At 34.1% G+C, this 20,800-nt stretch overlaps 1 protein-coding gene and 1 pseudogene across 11 annotated transcripts in view; both read left to right on the top strand.

The window, feature by feature from the left end:
* SLMAP (sarcolemma associated protein) overlaps positions 1–19,905 on the top strand; it is a 131,581-nt gene extending 111,676 nt beyond the window's left edge. For all 11 annotated transcript variants that reach the window (XM_023537650.1, XM_023537648.1, XM_011371780.2 and 8 more), the window contains 8 exons: positions 3,340–3,462; positions 4,609–4,683; positions 6,918–7,238; positions 7,681–7,798; positions 10,501–10,672; positions 14,498–14,632; positions 16,574–16,663; positions 18,023–19,905. In XM_023537650.1, the coding sequence (XP_023393418.1) occupies positions 3,340–3,462; positions 4,609–4,683; positions 6,918–7,238; positions 7,681–7,798; positions 10,501–10,672; positions 14,498–14,632; positions 16,574–16,657 (1,028 nt within the window). In that variant the 3' untranslated portion in view covers positions 16,658–16,663; positions 18,023–19,905. The remainder of the gene's footprint in view (positions 1–3,339; positions 3,463–4,608; positions 4,684–6,917; positions 7,239–7,680; positions 7,799–10,500; positions 10,673–14,497; positions 14,633–16,573; positions 16,664–18,022) is intronic.
* Positions 2,972–3,090, top strand: LOC111746627 (annotated as a pseudogene).
* Positions 19,906–20,800: the final 895 nt, after the last annotated feature.

Raw genomic sequence — 20,800 nt, 5'->3', positions numbered from 1 at the left:
TGCAGGTTCTTGATCTAAGTAAGAGAATTGCTGTAGTATCACAATGAAGGATAGAATGCAAAAGGGCAAGATAGATTAAGGATAAGACTTTAGGAAGAAGTGATTGAGGTTCTAAGATTGTGGCATTAGAATTGGTAATTTCAAGAGACCTTTTTAATCATGAAAACTTTCAAACACAAGGAAAGTTGAAAAGGACCAAAACATACATATATGCCTATTGCTTAGATTCAACAATTGTTGGTATTTTGCTATATTTTATTTGTATTGTGTATATATGAAGAAATTTTTCTTTTGACTTTTTATTTTGATACACTATCAGACTTATAGAAAAGTCATAAGACTAGAACAAAGAATCCATGTACCCTTCATCCAGATTCTCCAAATGTTAACATTTCACCTCATGTGATGTTAACATTTTACCAAATTTGTTTTTTCCATCTCCCTCTCCCTTTTCCTTTCCCCTCCCTCTCTGTTCCTAAACTATTAAGAGTACATTGCAAGACATGATAGCTTTTATTCCTAAATACTTCAGTGTGAATTTCCTGTTTCTGTTATATAACCACCATACAAGTTGCAAAATTAGGAAATTGACATTGATATATTACTATTATCAAAACACAGACCTTTATTCATATTTTGTTGATTGTCTCAATAATGACCTTTATGACAAAAGAAAATCCTGAGTCATGCGTTGCATTCTGTTGTCCTATCTCTTCAGTTCCTCAGTCTTTCTTTGTGTTTCATGACATTGACATTTTTGAAGAGCATAGTTAGTTTATTAAATATTCCTTAGTTTGTCTGTATCTTATGTTTTTTCATGATTACATTCAAACTATGCATTTTTAGTAAGAATGTAACAGTAATAATATTGGGCATCATATCAGAAAGTCTCTGATTTTGAATCATTCTGTCACTGATGATGATAACTTTATGTAAAATCCTGTAATTCCTCAAACTTTTATCTCTTTAGTTTTAGCATCTACTGATGATTCTTGCCTGAATCGGTTACTACTATGTTAGTTGCCGAATAGTGATTTCATAATTCTTTCAACATTTATTAGCTGACTTTCTACTTTAAGGAAGAGTTTTCTCTTTTCCCCTCTTTCCTCTTCTCCCTTCCCTCCCTTCTGCTGTATCAGTGTGAATTCATGGATTCATATTGTATTTGGTAGATTATAATCTGTCACTATCATTAATTATTTCGATGCTCAAAGTGTTCCATGTTTGGCCAGTGGGAGCTCTTTATGTCTTTTTTGACATGACCCAATCATTCTTTGAGCCTTTTTTTTCTGATGAAAAAGATGTTCTCCATTCATCTTATGCTTTTCCTGATCATAGCCCTGAAATCAGCCATTTCTCCAGTGAGCCCTAGGTCTCTTTAGTGGAGAATGGTATTTAGAAACCAAGATCTGAGTATTTGTTGTGATTCTAGGCCCACTCGATGGACAGAGATAAGCAATAGATATGTATGTATATTATATATACAAGCATGTATGTATATCTACACAATCTCACATATCTGTATTTATTTCTGTATCTTTATTTTTCTGTACATTCAAATCTATTAGAGTTCATTCTCTAATTTATACCCTATACTGCAGGATTAATTCTATATTCCCTATTTCCATATCTGTAATTCTCCTCTCCAACAGTGAGAAACCTGGCTCCTTTTATCTACAATATATTTATCTGATCATTGTTAGAATACACAGAAAATAGTTTCAGAATTGCCAACCAATGCTTCTGTGGAAAAGAAGGCTTTGTATAGATTTGTTTTTTCTTGGTTTTCAAATTATTAACATGGAACAGTAGTTCTCAACATGGAACAGCTTTACTCCCCAAGGGATATTTGGCAAAATATGGAAATATTTTTGATGGTTACAACTCAGAGGGAGTGCTACTAGCATCTAATGGGTAGAAACCAGAGAAACTACTAACTACCCTACAACAAACGCCCCAGAACAAAGAATTATTTCGCCCAAAATGTCAAAAGTGCTAAGGTTAAAAAACGCTTACATACAACGAAGAAAATATCTAGTGAAGGATTTTTTTTTTTTTTTTTTGCTAAACCACTTGAAAATAAGATTTAAGCATCATGACACTTCCCTCTTAAATATTCCTAAAAATAAGGACATTGTTCTACATAAGGACAAATCCAGCTAGGACTATTGCAGACTCCAACATGTGGTTTGAAAGAAAAGCTTTGTAGTTGTTGTGACAGTGCCTTAGCCACTGGAAAACCTCTCTCTATGTATATGTGCCCACCCTTACCAAGAGACTGTTTGAGAGAAGAATTGATAGGTTGACTAGGGAAAAGTAAGATATAGTCTATGCGTATGAAAATGTGTATATGTAACATCTGAGACCTACTGTGATCATATTGTGAAGTTTTATTCTCAGCTCTTTTTTGATAAAGTTGTTATGTGTGAGCTATTTGTAAACCAAAGTAATAGTCAAATAGAATTTGTTAGAAGACTTATAGCCTACCTGATGATTTATTTATTTCAGGCAGTGTTCAGTAGCAGAAAGTTTTAATACAATGAAAGATGAGCAGAGTGAGTAGAGAAGAAAGAAATTACAGAAGGGAGCATGTTTGAGATGTAATGCTAAATCTGATTTATTGCAATAAAATCATTTAAGTGTCATTTAAAATTCAGCAAATATTTGTTATGTGTGTAGTGTTGGGGAAAGCAGTGATGGCAAAGTGAGCACAATGCAGCTTTCAGCCTAGTTTTTATTTTGTATTCCACAGCTGGGGAAATCGTACTGAAATGCTTTTTCTCGAAGAAAAGTTTGTTTCTGTTTTTCCATTTCCAATTCAGTTCCAAGTGTAATTTTTCTGACTTGTTATCAAGAAATTTCTCAATTGATAAAGAATTGCATGATGTTCATCTTACTGAATTTCAAGCCTTACATAAGCTCTACATGAGTGAAATATATACTTTTAGTATATATTAATCTACATTTTATACGTTTTGTCTATGCCACCCTGAACATGCCCAATCTCGTCTGATCTCGGAAATTAAGCAGGGTCGGGCCTGGTTAGTAATTGGATGGGAGACCACCTAGGAATACTGGGTGCTGTAGCCTTAAAAAAAAATTATACATTTTATAGTGCCATGCCATGAATTACTAATATGTATTTAACTGTACTGTGTTCTTTCTCCAAGGTCAAATAACTAAAATGCTTAACATAATTTCCTTCCAAATTTCACATAACTTAGTTGTGCTATGTCGTTTAACTATGCATGTCTAAACATGAAAGAGATTGCTAATCTTTGGTTGTAGAGATTATAGTGTGATACTAACTCTTGCTTTTAAAATAAACATTTTCGTCAGATGACTTACAGGGTGCACAGTCAGAAACTGAGGCAAAACAAGAAATTCAGCATCTTCGAAAGGAATTGATTGAAGCCCAGGAGCTAGCTAGAGCAAGTAAACAAAAATGCTTTGAACTTCAAGGTGAGATCAAGATTACTTTAATTCTTTAAGGGATGTGGCGACGACATGACATAACTGAATGGCCCCAAATTTGCAGTCCGGAGGCATGGTATCTTGTTTCAGAACCACAGCTTTATTAGACATATGTTTTTGAAACATTCACGTAACCTCTTTGCATTTATATTTTTCAGGTCAATAAAATGAGGAGAGTTCATTTGCTCTACTTTCTTCATATTATTGATGTGAAGATCAAGAAAGACCTATACCAGTAAAAAGTCTCAATAGTTAAATACATATTAAGTACAACAAATGGGAAAAAGCCTAATGTATATAAATTTCAAAGTTTTAGTTACATCTAATGTTAGCTACTCATTATAAGATAAAGGAAATGTCTATTCCTTGTGACTTTATAGTGTATTTATTCATCAGTAAATGGGAGGAATGAGTCTAGGTTAAGGTATCAAATCTTCTAATGTCTCAACCACTTCTTTTCTAGCAGCTCACTTATCTGTAGTGTCATAGGCCAGTGGAGTCTGCTATTCCCTAGAGCTCACATTTTCTATATCATTCACACTAACTATCTGGTTGTGGTCAGTTAGTACCTTAGAAAGTCTTAGAATGAAGAGAAAGTGAATGGCCTGTGGAATCCTCATGTTCTCTAAGATGGCTTTCCTGACAAGGAGCAAAATTCTCAGAACTGGGAACTTGTTCCTGCTTCCTAAAGAAATTAGAATTGGTATTCAGCCTCTTAGAGGGTCCAAGCTAATTTATTTAATTGTAATGAAAAAATATTAACAAACATCAGTTACTTATTTAGCACTTACTTTGTGCTTGGTACTAAACATGAAGATTTTAAGTTTGGTTTTTAAATATAGATCGAAATGCTGATAAACAACTATTAAGAATGTTTCTCATGTGAAGAATAGTACATATTATCTTGGTGATACAAGATCTAGAAAACCTCACTAAATTGAATAGATTTATTACTTACTACTGTTTTGTGTTCCTAAAATCTTTAAACTAACTGCAAATACTGATAATACTTACTGCCTAACTTTTGTTTCCTTCAGTAAGCTTTAGGAAAGAGTTTTTTACAAATTTCCAGCTGCTCAATTTTGAATACTTACATTAACTCACAAAATTAGGTATACTATGTTCTTCTTTTAGCTCTTTTGGAAGAAGAAAGAAAAGCCTATCGAAATCAAGTTGAGGAATCCACTAAACAAATACAGGTTCTTCAAGGTATGGAACACCCCAAGGGTATTTGAGATTGTTGTTTTGCTTATTTTTAGTGAGTCAAAAGGAATGAAAAATAAGAATGCAGAAGTTTCCCATTTTTCATGGCTTTCTTCTAACCTAGAATCTGAGGCTATAACTGGGTGAACTTTTGTTATTTTTAAAGAAGATAACAAGAGAAGATTCCCTCATAATCCAATAATAGACACATGGAATGGGAGGAGCAGGGGTAAAGATATGGATTTGGTAAGACTGTCACTTTCTGGATTATGTAGTGAGTTACTGGGTTATGTAGAGAGGGCCTTCAGACAGGAAATCACTTTGACCTCCTTGTACATTAGCACTTTTAGCTTTTTGGTGGCATTATTTCTAGTGCTCATAGCACACTTGACATTGCAACAAAAATTATATACCACATGGAATGGAATAGTGCTCCCTGTACTGCCTTCCATGGTATAGGCTGCTCTTCATACCCACTGTTTTGCTACCTCTTTGTGGTCTATTGCAGGGTCATTACAGAAATGACCAGAAAGACCCCTGCCTGTCAAGGGTTTTCTTTAAACTGGTGCTCCTAGTACTGTGAGACTGTAATTATGAGATACCCTAGGAGAGGTCTTTTTTTCCTATGCCATTATAAAATTCCTAAAGCAAAATTAATTTGACTTTATTATCAAAGAGGGAACCAATGTTATTTTAAAATTTTAGTTTGAGAGGTAAGATGAGAAGAAATTAAATAGCCAAACAATTTTAGTTCAGAAGAAATGGATAGTCATTGTATGAGACCTATGATATTTGCCCTAACATATTCCAGAAAAAAACAATCTTTTGGGGTTTTCTTTTCTTATTTTGGAGTGGAATATTTGAATTATTTAAAAATTTTAACTTTATCGTGGTCAAATTAGAATTTCTGAGGCAAATTGTATATCTTTTTAAGTTGAAAACTTTTTAAACTCTTATAGCTTAATGTCGTTATCCATTAGCTTATGTAAATCTGATTTGAATCTGTATTTCCATCCTGTATTGTGTTTGGGCAGTTTTCCCTAAAGGTTCTGTGATATAGTGCTGTCTTTTATCTTAAAACTGTCTTACCTAGGCATCATTGAGTGCCCCCTAGTGCCAGCATGTGTATTTCAGGACTTTATCCACAAATCCATGGTCATGTTATCATTGTGTCTTTTCAGATCTTGAACCAGTTACCTCGATACTTCCTATAGACTTAAATAGCATAATATTTAATGTTTATTTATGGAGCAACCTCCCCCTCTTCCAACTTTAGTACTCTTAATTATTTTAATTATCTTTTCTTCTACCTAAGGAACTTTTTCTATCTATAATTTAGTTGAATTATAATAACCAAGACTAATATTTTACTTCTGAACCAAATATAATTTTATACAGATTATTTTCGGTTTGATCATAAGGGCATGAGACCAAATCTTTTAAAAATGTACCTCTTTGATTAGGCAGTATTCTTTAATTTTATTAATTCAACCAATAATTCCTGATTGTTTACTTTGCTAGTATTGGGGATAGAGCATGCACGAGATGTACAGTTTAGTGGAAAAGAGAAACAATAAGCAAATAATATAATGTAACATCCAGTAGAGGCAGAGTAAAGGGTAGAGAATGACAGCGAGCTATTTTTAGATAAGTCATCAGTGAAATCTTCTTTAAAGAATTGACATTTGAACAAAAAATTTAATCGAACATCAAAGGTTTTTCTAATGCTTACCATTTGACCAAGCAATTCTATGTCAAGGGAATTTACCCTAAGGAAAAAAGTCAGGATTGTGTTATAAGCAACACTGTTTCTAGTAATTAAAAACTAAATAGCCTACAATGTCTAAAATAAAGGATCAGCCAAAAAAGTTACAGTATAGCTATTTTTTGTTACTAAAAGATGTTCAGCACCGGCAGAATAGAGAATACTACATATATTATGATCACTCCTTATTTTTTGTTTTTAATGTATATAAATGCATAGAAAATATCTAGAAGGATTAAGTAGCAAATGTTAAAAACAATTTGTGTAGGGGAAATAAAGATCACTGATTTTTTTTCTCTTTGTGTTTCTGTATTTTGACATTCCGCATTAAACATAGATTGCTTGTAAGTTTAATCAAAAGCAACAAACAGGTGTGACAGCCTGGGCTGTTTAGTAACTATAGTCTCATATGAGCTGTTCTTTTATTCCTAATTGCCGTGGATTAAGAAAATGATGGATAAATATACTTTTGTAGCCCAACTGCAGAGGTTACACATCAATATTGAGAATCTCCGGGAGGAGAAAGACAGTGAAATCACAAGCACTCGAGATGAATTGCTTAGTGCCCGAGATGAAATTTTGCTTCTTCATCAAGCAGCAGAAAGGGCTGCCTCTGAGCGGGACACTGACATTGCTTCTTTACAAGAAGAGCTTAAGAAGGTGCGAGCTGAGCTTGAGCGGTGGCGAAAAGCAGCATCTGAATATGAGAAAGAAATCACTGGTCTTCAAAACAGTTTTCAGCTTCGATGTCAGCAGTGTGAGGATCAGCAGAGAGAGGAAGCAATAAGGCTACAAGGTGCATAAATGTATTTTACATTAAAGCCCTTACCTCTTGACATTGATAACTTGTACAAAATAACCATTCAACCTGTTTTTCTCTTTGATAACAATTAGTTGTATAAAGTGGTATTCTTATATTGGGGCTATAAACATTCTTTAAGTCTGCAAAGTTCTACAATAAACTTAAATTTTTTATAATTTTATATTTTATTTAAATACTATTAAAATTTATTTGTCTTATAAAAATGAAGTAGGAAAAATTGTTACAAAAGTTCAAGGTGATGGAACTTCCCTGAGGTATAGATGCAGAGTAACAAATCTAAGGATAACCATGTAAAATCTACTTGTTTTTACATAGGAAAAATTATGTTCTTCTCTGAAATATTTCCCTTTATTCCTTGAATTACTATGGAAGTTATGTTCCTATATTTAACAAACATGTTTTGGGACTCTTTTAGGTGAACTAGAGAAGTTGAGAAAGGAATGGAATGTATTGGAAACTGAATGTCATTCTCTAAAAAAGGAAAATGTTTTGCTATCATCAGAACTGCAGCGTCAAGAGAAAGAATTGCACAAGTATGCAAGAACTCTTTTTTAGCTTCAAGATATTCCTTTATCTCATATTTTCATCTAAATTAAATTTAATTTTGGTACTTAAATAAATACCTTTTTGGAGCAAAATGTTCAGCCAGACTCTGACTATTTGGCAGGTTAACCATGGTAAATGAATACTTCAGCATTTTTTTCCTGCCCACATCATCATACATTTCCTTTCCTTTTGATGTGCTCATGGAATACAGATTCATTAAATGCTCCCTCTCAAACAAACAAACAGCAAAAATCTATAATTAGTGATCGAATTGGCCCTATAAACTAAACGATAGTAAATTTCAATTACAAGTTTGCTTTTCTTTCATGCCAGTGATCCCTGATCCCTTCTTTTAATAAGGGTGATCAGGAGATGACTATAATAAAGAACTTATACTATTGAAAAATACAAATTCAGCTTCAGAATTTCAAACAGCGTTATATAAAGAGTAATATATAAGATTAAAACTTCTCTAAAACCAGTTAAATCTTTCTAATATTCAGTACCTTACAGGCAAACCAGTGAATACAATAGATTTATTTCAACAAAATTTTTCCTTAAAAATTTAATCTGTTCTGTATTTATATTTAAACAATGTGTTCTAATTCAGAACATGATAGTAGTACACCAAAAATGGAAGTCATCATTCTTTCGTTAGCCTTGTGGTTGTACTCCTCAAGGGCATTGAGGTTAGCAAAAACTCAGTGGTCAAGGTCAGTTCCCATATAAAACAAGCTTTAGGGAAAACAGTGAAAAAAAGACTAGATATATCAAAAGAGTAAGCCTCATTATCTGTGTATAAAAACAAAAACAATTATAATGATTATACATTTTTAAAAAGCAAGAACTAGTTGAAGGAACAAGATATGCTGATTTATTCTCTAAAACTCCTCCTTAAAATACCATATGTTCTCAATATCAATATCTATAAAGCATTTTCTCTTCCAGTGTCATATCTTTATGTAGTCTTTTTGTACATTTATGTGTGTTTTTAATGTTTAGAGATAATTAATGATAAAAAAATACAACAAATATTTGTTCATAACATATAGAAGTTTGTAAAATCAATTCCAAAATATGAATAGGACATAATAAAGGCCCCAAATACAAAAATATATATGAATACATATACACACACATATGAGTGTATCAACTGATTATCTATGTGACCACACATATAGGCAAATTGTTTGGTTATAAAGTATGTGTAAGATGATATAGACACTCAAATTCTTTATATTTGGAATACATTTGGTTCTTCATGAATCCACTTAGTTTAGTATTCTAACAAGCAAGAAATACTGATGTTGGATTACCAGTAATGATTATCTTAAATTATTCTTATTTTGGAATTATTGATATTTTAAAAATTTGGACTTGGTCCTTCATTTTTGAAATGTGATTAATAATTGGAATGTGACAGAGTATTAAATGTTATATTTTTAGTTCAAATTTTAAGTATTAAAAAATAAGCCAACAAACTCCTTATGAGTTACAAGCATGTGGCTTAAAAATGTTAGGTCCCAGAGGGTGGACTATATTAGATTATTGGTCAAGTTGTCTGCCTAAACTCATAAACTATTTAAGACAAATTAATTTTTTTTCTTAAACTTTTCTGGTTTAGTAGTTCTCTAAATTTATTGGGTAAGCCTCTCCAGTATACTTGTATTTAGAAGCTAGTCCTTTTTTTACAGGGTCTCATCTGCCATTTAGTTCCTAGCTTTATTGGTCTGTTAACATCAGACCTGCCCCTAAGAATCTGCCTAGCATACAGTTGGAATGGGATTTATAATGTATAGTACCTCAGTTGCAGTATTGAGTCTGAGTCTTACAGTTCATCCTGAGAGGCATAAAGCTGTCATTTTGAAAACCTGTCCTCCTTTAACTACTTCATTCTTTAACACAGCTGCATTATACAGGTCTTTTGTTCTTTGTCATCTGTAATATAGAAGGAGTCAAAAAAAGAATTTCTATTTATGCTTCTCAATCTAGTTTGCTAGTGTGTAAATTGGAGTTATTTTTTTTCCATCAAGATATAAAAGTAATTGTACAATTTAAGTTAGAAAACAGCCTCAGATATTGAGTTCTGTCTTCCTGTTTGGCAGTGGAGGGCCTGGGACACCCCTTGTGTTATTTGTGTCTGTAAAACATGATGCCTAGCACAGATCTAAGAGCTCAGGAAATGCTTACTCAGAGAATGAAATTACACCAGTTTAATGACTTGCTCAACATCCCACAGCTAATTAGTGACAGAGCTGGGGTCTAGAACTCAGTCTCTTGGTTCTTTGTCCTGGGCTTTTTCATGGTTTGATGTATCTTCTCATTTGAGTAGATTTATCTTTACTTGATTTGTCAGTGGCTCCTAAACTTTAAGGTTTTGTCCCCCATCCTATTTGTTAAGTACTTAAACTTGTAATAGTTGAAATATATGCTGTTCTTTCCTGTAGAAGACCTACACTGAATCTTTTTAAATTTTTAATCTTTGTGTATATTTGATTATCTGAAAATAAGACACAGCTTTAAAGTTACCTTTTTTGATATTTTAACACTTTTTACTTATTATTCCTTTTTACACTTTTCTTTTCTCCTCTGAAATCTAGTCCATCCCTCCTGGTGAAATGTATAAGGAATTAGACTTTCTGCTGTGTCTATTTCTACATGAATAACTCTGTCAATATTTATTTTACAGTTCTCAGAAGCAGAGTTTAGAGCTTACCAGTGATCTCAGCATCCTTCAGATGACTAGAAAAGAGCTCGAGAATCAAGTGGGATCCTTAAAAGAACAGCATCTTCGGGATTCAGCTGATTTAAAAACTCTTCTCAGTAAGGCTGAAAACCAAGCAAAGGATGTACAGAAAGAGGTAAAGTGAAAAGACATGAGCCCAATTATGGTTGGACTTAAAGCCAAAGGCAAATCAGATATTCATGCTAGTTAGAAACAAAGTCATTACCTGTCACAAAATTGATACTTGGAGCATTTCTACATGGTTATTTCTAGTTGTATATCATGATACACATATAGAGAATTCATTAGTAGGGTTTGGCCTCAAAAATATAAATATACAAAGTTACATTAAAATTTTTTCTCTACCAATTAGTTAACCTATATGAAAAGCCTTTTGTACCAGATCACTCAATTCATTGTTTCTCTTTCAAAGACAATACCTTATTTTACTTAGAATACGTGGGAAAGCAAACTAGGGCCACACTATTATCATGCTTTTTAAACACTTCAGGTGAAACTGGCCTGAGAAGTTACTTAAAATTCATATAGACAGCCAGCAAAACACATGTTCTGTGACCTTTTACTTCTTCCCACCTACCCTCCCCATCCCTATTTCCCCTTCTTCACAAATTTGCATACTTTCTTTTCATGTCATTTTGCTTAAAACCTTGACTTGGTGTCTTTTTAAAAAATCATGTTAAAAAGGGTGAGAATTGACTTTGGAGCAGTGACCCCACCCAGCCTCTTCCTGAGCAAAGCCTTGAAGTTGACTATGGGGCCGTAAAAGCTGTGTTCAGTCCTTCTGGCTTTATACTACTCCCTACATTGACTCCTGACCAGCTCGGGGATGGAGAAGGATGATGCATCTTGATCTACTGGTTAGGGCCCACCCCAGTTGTAGATTCTCTTAAAAGAAGGATTTGTTATAAATAGAAGGAAGGTGAAGACAATTCTTTGTCTTTAATAATGAATTTTCTCGAAATTGTTTTTAGAAGATCTGTTTAATTAATATAGTTTTTTGTGCTTTTTCCTTTCCTTGTGGTATCTTGAACTTGGAAATGATTATTGTTTTTCTGTCTTCATGTTTGTTCTTAAAGGGAAAAAAAAAAACCTGTAACATTCTTTATTTATATGTGGCCATATTGATTTTGTAATATATTCATTTATATCCTCTTGCTAAGGATATTTGTTTTGGGAGAAATCTCATTTTATTTAGTTTGAATACAAATTTTGTGCCAAAGTAAATATCCTGGTATTTAATACTGTAAGCACTTTGTGTCCTTCCAGTCCATATGCCATAATTCTTTCAAAATCTAGGAAGAATGCTGTGGTTGGAAGATGATTCTATTGTATGTTACTATGAATGCATTAACCATTTTGTTGCATTATTTGTTTGCCTGCTTTTGGTCACTACCCAATCAGTGCAAAAATGCTTTAACTGTTTCCACAAGTGGCAGTGGCATGTTGCCACAGCATCTAAATTGTTGATAGCCTTTGGATTGCATTAAATGCAGCACATTTAAAAATATGTCTGATCTTGTCAATATGTTTTTTTTCTATTTTCTTGTTCATTGTTTTCCATTGTCAAATGACGTGTAGTCATCACAGTCTTTTGTAATGTAAAATTGCTTCTCTTTCTTGTTTGTCCTGATGTCAGCGATTTGATACTAGTCTGTAACTAAAATGTTCTTTAAAGAGGTTCTTATATCTGTGTAATCCACTGCAAATATTTTTATTAATGCACATATGTTCCCTTTCAATATTTCCCCTTTGTTCTTCTTTCTCTCATAGAATCATGATTAATATGCATAGTACCACGATTATGTATCTTCAGCACTGTAAAAGGCTAAAATATTACAAGCTAATAAGGAGGCCCAGATAGGATTATTTGTATGTAGAAAAACCAAAGGTGTTGGTGTATTGTGTGGTATTTCCACTTTAGTCACAACTTAGCTCGTTTCTCACCACCTAGTTAGAAAGCAAGATGGAGCAAAAATGATATCCAGCGAGATTTCAAACTAAGGCTGCAGAAGGTGACCTTTGCTCCAACAATTAAATTTTTACATATGGCAGCTTTTATTTGAACATTTAACAAAGGAAAAGTACATGTAAACAGTAAATTTTAACCATCAGTAATAAGAGAAGAATAATGGTATATCACCTTTATATTTGACTTAAGAATTTGTAGTACATTGAACACACAAGTCCACCCTGCAAAGACTGACTCAGGCAAGTTGTTTGGCTTCACCATCTTGCACTGAGGCCAGAGTCCTTCCCACCCAACTCACATGCTGAAGGTAAACAGCCGGATCTTCCTGATCGAGCTGCCTTCCTGTCATTCTGCTTCACAGCTCTTGCAATGGAGAAATGACTAAGCACTTTGATGTCAAGGGCAGGCTGGGTGTGAGAATGGTGGAAAGGGAAAGTAAGGGAAAATTTAGGTTAGCAAAGCACTTTTCACTTATTTTTTAGTCCTTGTTAAGAATCAGATTATTGAGAATTGATTATTCTAAGGTTTGGAGACTAGTCTAGGTACACTGAATTTGCCTTGGCAGCCGCTCATAACCTGCATTCTGGAAGGAAGTCCATAGACCCCACAAAAAAAGCTGTCATAAAGTCCATAAATCTTACTCCTCAGTTCATTCTCTGGCATACTACCTGGACTTGTTTTGAGAATGTTGGTAGGTAATAGGGAGCTCCTTTCATATTTTACCTTCCTCTCTGTACTCATATCTTTCCTTCCACGTTCTAGTGACCTCTCTGCTGACCCTAATTCCCCTGCCTCCATTTCTTCTAATGTTTTTGTACATTGGCATCCTTCTTAATATCTATCTTTGGAATGCATAATGATAAGTTCCTAAATAATCATTCTAAGATATTTGCATTATTCAGAAACACCATATAAAGATATCCTTTATTGTAGAATTTCTAGGATATAGGCATAAAAGAGCTGGAGACTTTCCAGCCTCATGGGCTATATTTAGGGAAAAGGAGAAACCTTCTGGTATGCCAGACCCATGGTATATTTTATACTCAGCCCTTGTCTTTCTTTCTTTCTTCTAAAACCTTCAGAGATGGCAGAATGGGGCAACAGAGGCCAAGACAGAGGCACAGCCAGCAGCAGAACAGTCTTTGTTCTTTGACTGGGAGCCCAACTTGCATGTAAGATGCAATATCTAAAAGTAGAACCAGTCTAAAATTCCTGCCTCCGGGGGCATTTAAAGTAGGGGCAAATCATACTATGTTTCACATTGACATCACCTGTGTAAAAGGGATAGCTACTGCATCTCAAAGTCAAGTTATATACAGTGAACTGTTTTTTCAGAGCAGGAAGTAGCTTCAGAACTATGGAAAAATATCAGAAAAGATTTTTAAAAATTATTTTTAATTGATGCTTATAAATTTAACTGGAGAGATAGAAATGTCCTCAGTCATAGTGGTTAGTACCTTAGATGTATTTCTTTGCTTCATCTGCCTGTAAATTCAGCTATCCAAAACACTTGTTATACCCTATATACCTCGTATAAAGAAAGGCCTAATGGGAATTAATACTTTGGACTTCAAGACTAAAATAGCTTGGCCGACGTTGCTTACCAGGATATAAACTTCCTAACCTTGCTATTTAATTAAGCTATGGAGTTTTCTTCACTTGCTTTCTTTTGCTCAGTTTGAAATTTTGCTTTTCTCTTCTAACTCAGTGGGAAAAGTGATCCTTTATATGACACAATGGTGACTTCTCAATTTTTAATTTTTTTAATTCCAGAAAATTCTTACATATAATCAAGTTAACATTAAAGAATCTTATTATTAGTGCAAATGATTCTTATTCTCCTTAAAACAAAAAAGGCTTGACTTTGGTGTTGCAGGTAACGAAATAGATCTGCTATGTAAGCCTAACTAGGACCATAACTTCATACCCATTTTAAGTTGAGTCTGCACACTCTTTTTTCTTTGCCTTTAGTACGAAAAGACACAGACTGTACTCTCAGAACTGAAGTTGAAGTTTGAAATGACTGAGCAGGAAAAACAGTCAATCACTGATGAGCTCAAACAGTGTAAAGACAACCTGAAGCTGCTCCGAGAGAAAGGAAATAATGTAAGTCTTTGCAAACTTGGCTTAGCTTTGATTGAAAGGCAGGTGAGGGCCCTGAAATTGATGTTTCAGAAGATTTATTACTGACTTGAGAAACTAAGGCCTGTAATAAACATGAACTAAACTTTTCATTATGAAATGCCATGATGGAATAGTTGTACTGCGAGGTTTTTTTTAGTAAGAATTTTCCCCTTTACTCTGTACTCCTAGAAGAACCTAAAGACTACCTAGAGGAAGAGCCTTGTTTGTAAGAAAAATAATTACCTAAGAACTGTCAGCTTTTCCCAGATGAATCTGAAGTTCTGTCACTACACCATCATTTGGCTCTTGTATTTCCCCTGCTGGGAAATGAAGCACTGTACCACCAGAGACCCACCTAAGAAAGAGTAGTTCATGTTGACTCCTTAGCATTTGGCTATATCTAAAAATGGAGACTTAATTATGGTTTTCATTTTATACTGTTAATGTTCTCACCAAGGCATATTCCTAAAAAGCTTAGTGTCTTTTTAGCCTACTATAAATATTAGGAAGTATTTGGTGAGTTTCTGTAGGGATGCGTGGCAGGGGGGAGGGAGAGAAAGAGAAGTTGGAACATTTTGGTATAAATTGAGTTTAATATTGTTTTGCATTTGCTAGAAAGGCAGATGGTCTTAAAAAGATGTTATACTAAATAAATGTCGTGTTATATGTTTTGGTGGTCATTGCCTTTGTGGGCCCTAACTGATGGATGATGTTCAGTGTAGTTGGTTGTGCTCTGACTTATTTCAAACTCTTGTCATGGCTTGGACACTGCAGTGAGTGTGAGTCACACACTTCCTACAGAGGAAGGCACTTTCCTTAACTCGCAGCACAAATATGAAAGAATGATGTTGCATGGCCATCACAGAATGCTCATGAGTTGTGTCCAACTGTCCTTTGCTAAAGAAGGTCTTAGTTTTTTAGAAAATAAAGCTTGTTGCTTAGTTGGAATCCTTTTAGAAGTTGATTAATTGAGTCTGGAGGCTTTATGCTAAGCAAAAATAAATTGCATTTATTTTGAAAATGTAGATTACAGAACTCTTCTGAAATCATATCATAATGGTTTGGTAACTTCTTTCTTTTATCTTAATTCATATCCCTCTGAGTATGGAATTTCAGTTCACCTTCCACTAAATTAACCTGTGAAGACATCTAGCATAATCCGAATGGGTCCCCCTGTAGTTAGAACCTTTCAAAAGTAACCTTGTTATTATTTATAGTTGTACAAATAATTTACCTTAAGGGTAAATTTTTTATGATATCGGACTTATGGTACTAAAATATTACTCTGTAATATTCATTGTGGTCATTTTCTTTTACTTTTAAAAATTGATTATATTCTGGTAATATAACTGAAAGCCCTGAAACTTAGCTGCCTGTCCTCATATACCAAATGTTTATCGTACATTGTATCATATCTCTTGCTTGGTTTAGGAAGCACGCATCACAGGGCATTTATTTTTAAACTTGAATGCAGTATCACCTCAGGCAAAAGAGTTCTGGTTTAAAAAAAGGTTTTGATGGAGCAATAAAATAAACTACAACCATTTCCAATGTACTCATTGTCAAATAATGGATTCCAAGTATGGAACAAAAATAATGTACTGTCAAGCAGAGCATCAGTTATTGAGGTGTTGTCATTGCTCTGTCTCAACATGCTACATTTCATTAGGATGTTAGGGACACCCACAATGCCATTGCCTCCAGCTATTCCTTTTAAACTGATAGTCTGCCAGCTTACATACCACACTCCATTCTGGATTGTATTAGATGTCTTTAAAATGTTTGATTCAGTACAAAACCTGAGTGCTCTTACTTCTATTACCTCAGTCTTCCTACCCTTTCTCCTACCTCCCTGAGGTCTAAATCATCTTATCTGATTTTTTTATAGCATAAAATGATTTTAATATCCCTTCCCTTCTTTAGCCTTCCATATTACAACCCGTCCCAGCCGTATTCATCGGCCTATTCCTGGCTTTCCTGTTTTGGTGTTTCGGTCCATTGTGGTAGAGAAAGGTACAAGCAATACTGTTGAGTCCTTGTCTGTTTGTCCCCGTCACCTGTTTGTGCCATATTTGTAATATAATGCATGGCAAAACCACACAGGTATTTTGTTACCTGAAGCAAACCCTTCATTTAGTATGCCATGTATTGTGTCATATGAATGAACTGAACAATCAACTAATCACATAACATTTTGTCTTGTTGCCTTTGTAGTAATGCTAACCATGAATTAATTTCAACCTAACCAGTTTTTAATATTCTGCCTTTAACTTGGTCTTTGTCTCTAGCAAACTGGAGTAAACTATAAATTTCTGCAATATTAGTAACCCCTTCCCAATTATATTTTTAATCAAATTCGAATGAGAAATGAAGAGTTTGCCTCTTTGAAGTTTTCAGCCAGCTTTCTTCCCCCTCCTACCTTCCCTCTTCTTTTTCATAGTGTAGTTTCTTCACACCATGGCTATAAAGATTAAAAAGGATGAGATTAGCATAATGGACCATTGGCTCACAATCTCAGCCACAATGTGCATTTACTTATAAGAGTAAACCTATCCCACATCTTTCTGAACCCTGATCTGCAACAGTAGAATATATCTTTAATAGCCAACTTTCTCAATAAGACTCTAAGACCGTAGTGAAAATAAAGCTATCAACCAAAGCCAGTTGATATGTAAAGCCCTCTGAAAGTTAACAGGGACCAGCCCATCCACGCTTGCCTCAGCAGGCGTGCATGTTAATAGATTATATAAGATGATTGTATGACATTATTACACTGGACATGGTCTTTACCAAAAGTATCAACTACATAGTGTCCCTAAATAGCACTTCTCCATCTTGAACCCCATCTGATTTTGTCTTACATGGTTTCAAATTAGAGAGGATCAAAACTTAGACCACTTTTTTTTCTATCAACTTATACGCCAGCCCTTTGTATAAAGCTACCCCACCAGTTGAGTCCGGTTTTTATCAATAAATAAACATTTTAGGTAGAAACATAGTGTAGACATCTGTGTACATAAGTTAGTCGTAATATATGGGTACCAGAATAAATAAAGCAGGCTGAGCCCAGAGCATTTCTTAGAAGTCACTGTTAGGTTTCAACTGTAACAAAATTAAAAGCTACCCAAGACTTTGCTGAGATAAATCAGGCTTCCACACAATGGCCCTCTAAAAGAGCTCCTGCTATTATGGCTCTCTTCACACCTGCACTCCCTCACCTTTATTTCTTTTCTTTTTAAAAATTCATTCTTATGCAAAGATAAGGTTTTTCTAATATTCTGAGTACTCAGGACTCTCTGGAACCCAACAGGTTAATAGGTATGAAAAGAGAGGGGAGAATGTGATATTGACTCTTGGTTTCTTTCCACACAGAAACCCTGGCCCTGGATGCCCATGTTGGCTGCCCTGGTTGCAGTGACAGCCATCGTGCTGTACGTGCCGGGTCTGGCCAGAGCTTCTCCGTGAGAGTGTTTCTTGAGTCCGTACACCGTCTCCCTCTAGAAGCTGGCATCACACTCATGCTGGGGAGAGACAGAACCATTTTCTTCCTTTTTACCTCTTAAAACAGCAGAAGTGCAAGAATACAGCTGTAGGGTCATTGCTTTAAATTATATAAAATGTATCTGTCTATAAAGAGAATATAAAATTGTGACTTTATTCTTCTGTAAGCAATAATTTGCTTGCAATTTTTCATGTAATTTTTAAATTAGTATGTTGAGATTCTGAATATTATGGTGGCCTAAAGTAGGCTTCTCGGTACACCAAATTATTTATAACATTAAATTTATGGGTATTTTACTCTGAATTTTAATGGCCAGATAATTCATTTTTCTGATTCGATAACTACCCAAACCAAACAACCGATACATACATGGGAAGAGAGGCCCTGTGTGCTCAGTGCCTATCAGTTTGAAATATATACACATATATATATATTTTTTACATATTTACGCCATTTTTACTTGTTATAAAACCACTGAGCTATTGGGAACAAGATTTAGAGACAACTCTGCGTGGATTTTTTTTTTTTTTTAAAGAGAAATAATGCACTTGGGAAATATTCTGTTCTAGTGATAATTTGAGGAGTACGTGCACACTTGTTCAGCCTTAATGTGACTTGATGATGTGGAGGACATCAACTTTGAAAAACTTTCCATGAGCGTGTGTATTTTCTTGAGCAAACTGAAGTATTTCTGGGAGCAAAAACATAGTAATTATATCATTTCAGTGCAGTAAACCAAACTGTTGAGTCAATTGGAATGTAATTTATTAAACCTCATGTATTTAAAGAGATATTTTCTTTTAAAGCCAAGTTACTTTCATATACAGCATTTTAGGAAGCATGGTTTTTTTTTCTATCATCTCTTCCTCCAAGCATGTTTAATTGAAGAAAGAATTAATATCTCTTTAGATAAGCTTTTACTGACTTAATTTGGTTATGATATTTCAAAGCTAACTAATGTTCGAGGTAAGCTATTGTTACCTACCAACAGATTTCCTGGTTGGGTATGCAACTGGTTATTTTCTTTTTATTGTTGTTAATTGGGACATTCTATTAATGAGAAGCACTATTCCCAAGATTAATAATGTTCCATGCACAATGAAGCACCTAAACACTGCTTGATGTTATAAATTTAAAACACAGAAGTAAAAGTTTAGCTATGGTTTTGTGCGGCACCACAGTTACGTCAATAAAGTTTATTTAGATCATAGAATATCTTAAATATCACATGGTTAAATTTTTCAGTCAGTGAAGACTGGGAGGGAATGTCAGTGAATTGGCTTAAATGTTCTGTGGCAATCCACAGGCCTAGCCAAGTATTGAAATAGAAGTTTAGGATATAATTTGCCTTGTGATGTTTGGCAGTCATTGTTTATACTTTAAAAGGTTATATTTTAAGCTATTCGGGATTTGCTGTTCGAGGATCACTAGATTTATGGAGGAATTAGTCCACAAATGACTTGTAGAAAAAACTGTCATATAGTTCATTTCATCATTTTCTGTTGCAGGAAGCCACTCCACCACAGAATGCTAATATGCCAGTGGTACCCAGTACCTCTTGTATATAGGTTATTGCAAATATTGTTCTGAAATGCTTAACTTCAGAATTACATTTTTTAAAGTAAATAATTGTTTTAAATCTATTTTGTAAAGATATAAAGTACAATAGAATTTCTGGAGTACAGATTAAACTATTTGCACTAACACACGTGATGTGCATGATTTAATAAAATAACTTTACTCTCCCTATGTATTTTTGAGTTGGATATCATTGAAATTCTTAGTGCTGACTCTGCTATTGGATTGTTAATAAGTCTTTTCTTAAAATGACTCTTTATGCAACATAATATATGTTTGGTGTTCTTCAGGGTTTAAAAGAAAACACTGAGCTGTTTCCTCCAGGTTTTATTAGCCTTTTATTTAACTTCTCTAATTTTTTTCCTCTTTTACTATGGTTATTGTTAAAACATGACTCACTTGCCAGACAAGTCTCTTTAAACATAAAGTCTAGTATCAATATTTACTTTATTCAAATTGAATAAATGAGTTTTTGTAGTTACTGCCAGTTTTTCTTACAAATATAAATGAGCCTATTCATAAGCAATACCCTCCACTTCACTTCCAGGTTAAATAAAGAGTAGGATTATTCACTGGTAATGATAGAGTCATTAAGAAATTTTAGTCATAGCAGTTAAGAATTAAACAACCGTATAATGATACATTTAAGAATTACTCAAAGGCATTATATGGCTGGGTCAGAAAAGGAAAAGAATGTGGCATTTGATGCTAAACAGAACCGTTTTTGGCATTCTGGCTTGCCTTTTATCAGCTATATTGCCTTGGGCAAATCATTTATCTTCTCTGAGTCTCCAATTTCCTCACTTATAAAATGGAGGGAATAATATCTATATTTTTAGTGGTGGTAGAAAAATTTAAAAGATAATGTATGTGAAGTGTCACTCAAGTGGTAAATAAGTGTTTATGAATGTTATATTAGAAAAAAAATACTGCAAACATTTAAGTGAACCATTACAGCTATTTAAAATGAATTGACTCAAATGTCATGACTTTCTATGTTGTGAATGAGATATTACTACAAAGTAATGAATCTGAAGAAAGCATCTTCACCAATCTCTGTTGTGTCTTTG

Source organism: Pteropus vampyrus, unplaced genomic scaffold (assembly GCF_000151845.1).
Source record: "Pteropus vampyrus isolate Shadow unplaced genomic scaffold, Pvam_2.0 Scaffold195, whole genome shotgun sequence".
In the NCBI taxonomy this organism is placed as follows: domain Eukaryota; kingdom Metazoa; phylum Chordata; class Mammalia; order Chiroptera; family Pteropodidae; genus Pteropus; species Pteropus vampyrus.
The sequence above is the reverse complement of the archived record's forward strand: the minus strand, read 5'-3'. Positions and strand labels throughout refer to the sequence as shown.